The following is a 5181-nucleotide window of genomic DNA, read 5'->3' as shown; positions in this document are numbered from 1 at the left end:
TTTTTCGCCAGCCCTAGTTTAAGTAAATTGAGCAGTTTCAAACCGAGATTAATTTGATATACTTATATGTGTCGTTTAAATATATTATTTAATAAGTTATAAGGAAAAAAAAACCCAAAGACTCGAATTCGGGTTCAAGCTGAACTTGGCGTTGAACTCAAATTTGAACTCAAGCTAAATTTCTGCGTTCAAACTCACAAAGTTGTGCCAGTGGCAGCCCATCCGCGAACCTTTGCGCGGCTGACTCCCCTATTCTCCGTCTGCTGAAGAGACTATATGGAGTTTATTGTCAGTGAAATACACAACTTAGCATACTAATGATTGATGAACAAATCTGAGACAATCCATTTTTTTTACATTCAACTATTCAAGATCATAATGCATAATCAAGAAGCTAAAGTAGTTGTGCATACAACACGATAGGTGGATCTCAAGGACCAACATAACAAGGATAAAATTATCCCATAACTTGAACAAAAAATATACACCAAGCTTCCTCTACGTAGATGTTTGCCACTGCATTCGCCGGTTCTTCGAGTTGTCTCTTTGGTTGTGGCATTAGGCAACCCTAGTCAGGCCAAAGATTGTCGCAATCGCAGCCAGAACGGCCTGTACAAGAAGAATGCAAAAGAAGTGGGTTCTAGAGAAACATTCTCGAGTAAGGCCAAAGTTCACTCACTGGATTCAAGAACTCCAATAATGGGTACGGAGCAGAGCCACACTCTTCCCTCCCACTCGAAAATAGTTTGAAAATTTATGCATAATTTCCCTAAAAATACAAGCTTTACCCGCCCGCACCCAAATAACTATTGAGTCGCTCCTCTGCGATCGTCTCACCTCCCTCCTTTCAAATCCTAGATCCACCCCCCAGAAGGGGTTCTTATGATTCATGTCACTCGTGGCATCTCGTGCATTTGTTTATTTGCAATTCAGGGGCTTAGGAACCCAATGCTCAAGGCATTGCATTACATGTTTTATGTAATCATCAATGTGCAAGCTTAAATAGCAGGCAAAGTACCGAAAGATCTTAAACCTTTTAAAACAAATAGATGCGTGTCAATTATTGCACTATATATGTAACACGCAGATATAGAGAGAAACCATTGAGGATAAGTACTTACAGCAACTGTGCAAGCTACGTAACCGGGTTTCTCGCGAGGGTCAATATTTCTGGAGCACAGAAGAATTATTGCTGCCAAATACCATGGTATTCCAGCAATCAAGAAACCAATAATGAACCTGAAAGAAAAGAATGTACATTCATTATCAGCAACAACAACTGAGGATTGATTTGATGGTAAAAAAATTAAAAATTGAATTACCTTAAAGATATGATATCATATAAGACATAAGTTCTCCCTAGAAAGGTTGGAACTGACAAATTTGGAGGTTTTAGTTCAAATCTATAAAACATTAATTAGCATCTTTAGCCAAACATCTAACTCAAATCAAACTAAAATTCATTCAAACTTGTTGACAGTAAATCCTATTCCAGAACGGAAACCAGTTAGCAGAAGGTGCTTCAGAAATTAGAGTTTCATCAACTATTTTCCAAATAAGTGAATGCTATAATATTTCAACAAATCATTCATTTCTTTAGGAATTTTAGGTACTGTTTAGGCTCACATTTCATTAGGCTTACTTGCCATTCACAAGGGTGTGCATCCTAGTATGTTGAAATCATGGAACTATGGAAGATCAATTGCATGAGGGAATGGTGGGGAAGAAAATTATCAACCTATAGTCTATTTGATCAAATAACATCGCAAACAAGACCAAATAAAAGCTGATCAAATTTTATTTACGTCATTTGCTCGAGTATTCTCCAGATCATAGATAATCAATTTGTCGAAACTATTCGAGCTAGCCATATTAATTCAGCACTGAACTCAAAAGAATTCATGTAAGATTCAGAAGCCTGAGTGGAATAGGCGAGAAGCACCTACGAATATTCTTAATATCATTCAGGCATACCCTGAAGTTAAACACTGTACATTTTTTCCCAATTTTTACATGATTTAACGAATTTCTTATGAAGATTGTTCAACATTATCATTATTTATTATTTTCCACTTTGCCATGGTATTCTAAAGTTTAAGTGACTAATGACTTACAAGAACCAGCCAAAGCCACAACCACAGCACGGAAGTCGGCGCTCTCTTACAGGCCTCCCTTCTGCAACAGTGTAGCCTGTTTTAACACGGAAATGCTAGTCGTAAATCACAAATTTATGGATCCACAGACATGATAAAGCGAATTGCTGCAATTCAAAACAAAGTAGGCTTTTAGCATATAAAGTAGGTTCAATAAAATCAGAACATGATTTGCCAAGAAACAGCAAGTCACATTCCAATTTTAAAGAACAAAAAGCCAATATCAAATAGATTCTAAGAACCCCAAAATGAATATCCTGCAAGATCTGGAAATGTATGCTATGCTAGATCCAACAATCAATTTAAACATATATACCAATCGATCGATCTAATTTAAAAAAATCCCAAATCGAATATCAATGAAACTTTGACTCAACGCACAGCTCATTCTGGTCCAATCCCAAATACATAAAAATTTCAGCCTAAAAATAAAAACTTTCTCGATGGGCTGATCCTAAAAAACCAGAAGCAAAAATCTAATTTCCACCTTATCTATGAATTAACATGTAATCACATAATTTCATACCCGGAACAGTTTGATAACCACGAGCATAATATTGGGACTGTGGAGGGGGAGGAGACCCAGATGCACCCGGAGGCGGAATCGGCTGAGGGAAGCCGATGGCCGTCGGCGGAGGGTGGTTGACCACCCCCTGAAAGGTTCCGTAGTGGGGAGGTGGTTCCTCAGTGTGGTGGTGACTGCCCTTCTTGTCTTCGCTCATGATTGATATTTTCCCTTTCCTTGGCAAAAGGGAGAATCGATAATCGATCGGTGGATTGGGCTTATCTCATTTTTTGATTATATGATAGATTTATTTTGTTGGTTTCATCAAATTAATGATGATTATGCTGTGTCACTAATTTCTACCTTTGACTTTCTTGCATGTGAATAAAAGTTCAAATAATTTAGAACGTCTACTCATTCAACAAACTAGTTAGTTTTCATTTTCTTTTCTTTATTTTTTTTTTTGAAAAATTGCTTTTTTGGTCTGTATGTTTGTCATTTTACGATTTCAGTTTTTTATATTTTCATATTTTAGTTTTAGTCCGTTATCTTTATTTTTTTGGCAATTTTAGTCCTTTTTCCGACATGGCGCTGACGTGACACCAATTCAGTGCTGATGTGGAGATGACGTGTACAATGACACGTAAGCATTTTCGAATAAAAAGGACCTAAATTGTCAAAAATCAGAACATACAGGACTAAAACTAAAATATGAAAATATAGAAGACCAAAATCGCAAAGTGACAAACATATAGAACCAAATTTCCAGTTTTCTCTTTTTTTTTGTTAGGATAAAAAACTTGCGTCAAATTGAATATGAAACAACCATTTCAGAGATGACATAAGGTAAATGAGAAGTTCGACGCCGAAAACGCGCATGAGTATAATTGGTTCGTCGCTTGACAATCAAAACCAATGAACATACATGATGGAATATTCAAAGTCATGATTTTACAATCATCAATTAGAGGAGTCATTAACTTGATTTTCAAAATATCGATAAACAAAAGTGCGTCAGACTCAATTATAATATTTGAAAGATTAAACTTTTTGTTTCAATTGAGTGTCTCTCGAACGCCTAAAGCGTTCATTATGGACGTGTGAAAACAATCTAGTAAGTTTTCTTGAATGACTGCTACGAGTATATCCTGATAATCGCGTATGTTACATGATTGCATCCACAACCAATGTGAAAGGATTTTTGAAAAAAGCTACAACAACATTGCACTTAAGTGTTTAAATTTATAGATTATAAAAAAGTTAAGAAAAATCAAAGTTTATAGTGTTTGGAAACAAATGTGAAAATCTAAAAATCAATGTTGGGTAGTATTTGATAAATAAGTGATTAGATTGATTTTAACATTGATTTTTTTATTATAATCACTTTTGGAGAATCATAATCACTATATGACTAGCTTTTGGATTTCAATTAAGTTAAGTATAAACTAACACATAATTTGGATTTAAGAAACACACAAAAATGATTTTTTTAAGCTAATATCTAACAATCACTTCTTTTTTTTTGTGATTATCAGATTTTGTCGATCGAAATTTAATCAAGACAATATTCGCTAAACAATCTTGGAGGATTCTGGTTCAACTGGACACTTTCTTAATTGGTTCATATTTTATAAGGCTAAATACTTTTCACATTTCAATTTTGAAATGTGAAAGTTTTTTAAGATCCGTGGCTATTGAGGTCAAAGTCGTTCAAGCCGATTACAATCCCGAATAATGCCATTGAAAACTTGCAGGTATGCGATATAATGACTACTTATGGATATTGGAGTTGGGATATTATTAATCAATATTGTGGCTTTTTGATCATGTTGAAATTCAAAAAATCCCAATTGGTTTTATTGATGGAGTAGATAAACTTGTGTGGTATTATGAGTCTAAAGGTTTACACGTGTAAACGACATATAAAGTAGAAGTTTACCGGTTTACCGGTTTCCATTGATGAAGAATTCAGTTCTAGACAATCAATGTTTTATCGGATAATTTTGAGAGATAGATCTATTTCAAATAATTAGGCCCCTTGAATAATGAAGTATGATCGTTTTCATTTTTTTATGAAACATTTTTTAGAACGAACATATAGAATATAAATTGATCAAATTATAATTTATGTATTTCTAATATATTTAATGTATGTACTTGGCTGTGAACTAATACCTCTTGATATTTGTGTATCTTTCTCTCAAAAAACGAATAATCAAAATAAAAAAAGAATAGTCAGACAAATGTCTGGGATTCATTGCTCATCTATAACTCATAACAAAATATCAAAAATATTTTACATTGAACCATGATATATATATTTATTTTTATTTTTATTTTTGCATTAAAATCATTGTTAGAAGAAAAATATGAATATTTAGAAAATTGAAACAAATAAACCAGCTGAGATAATTTTGAAAAATATTTTAAAAACTATATATAATTTAAATTTTCATGGAATATTTTGATTAAATTATTTCTATAAAATTTGCATGTTTGTAAAGTGGGGTTGTATCATATTTA

The 5181-nt window shown here is 33.6% G+C and overlaps 1 protein-coding gene across 1 annotated transcript; it reads right to left on the bottom strand.

Moving 5' to 3' along the window:
• Positions 1–293: 293 nt before the first annotated feature.
• Positions 294–3003, bottom strand: LOC140891154 (large ribosomal subunit protein eL20z-like). Its single transcript, XM_073299489.1, has 4 exons — positions 2680–3003; positions 2115–2190; positions 1122–1239; positions 294–609 (listed from the first exon to the last, which is right to left on the bottom strand). The coding sequence occupies exons 1-4, from the start codon at positions 2873–2875 to the stop codon at positions 559–561; spliced, it is 441 nt and encodes a 146-aa protein (XP_073155590.1). The 5' UTR covers positions 2876–3003; the 3' UTR covers positions 294–558.
• Between the last annotated feature and the right edge of the window lie 2178 nt (positions 3004–5181).

This window comes from Henckelia pumila, chromosome 3 (genome assembly GCF_033568475.1).
Source record: "Henckelia pumila isolate YLH828 chromosome 3, ASM3356847v2, whole genome shotgun sequence".
In the NCBI taxonomy this organism is placed as follows: Eukaryota; Viridiplantae; Streptophyta; class Magnoliopsida; order Lamiales; family Gesneriaceae; genus Henckelia; species Henckelia pumila.
The sequence above is the reverse complement of the archived record's forward strand: the minus strand, read 5'-3'. Positions and strand labels throughout refer to the sequence as shown.

Bases quoted from the DNA above. Each gene is read 5' to 3' on its own strand.
- LOC140891154 (XM_073299489.1), bottom strand. From the start codon at position 2,875: ATGAGCGAAGACAAGAAGGGCAGTCACCACCACACTGAGGAACCACCT. The intron at 1,240-2,114 runs GTAAGTCATTAG...CTTTTCTTTCAG, and splicing joins TGTGGCTTTGGCTGGTTCTT to GTTCATTATTGGTTTCTTGA. The intron at 610-1,121 runs GTAAGTACTTAT...CTTCTTGTACAG, and splicing joins ACGTAGCTTGCACAGTTGCT to GCCGTTCTGGCTGCGATTGC.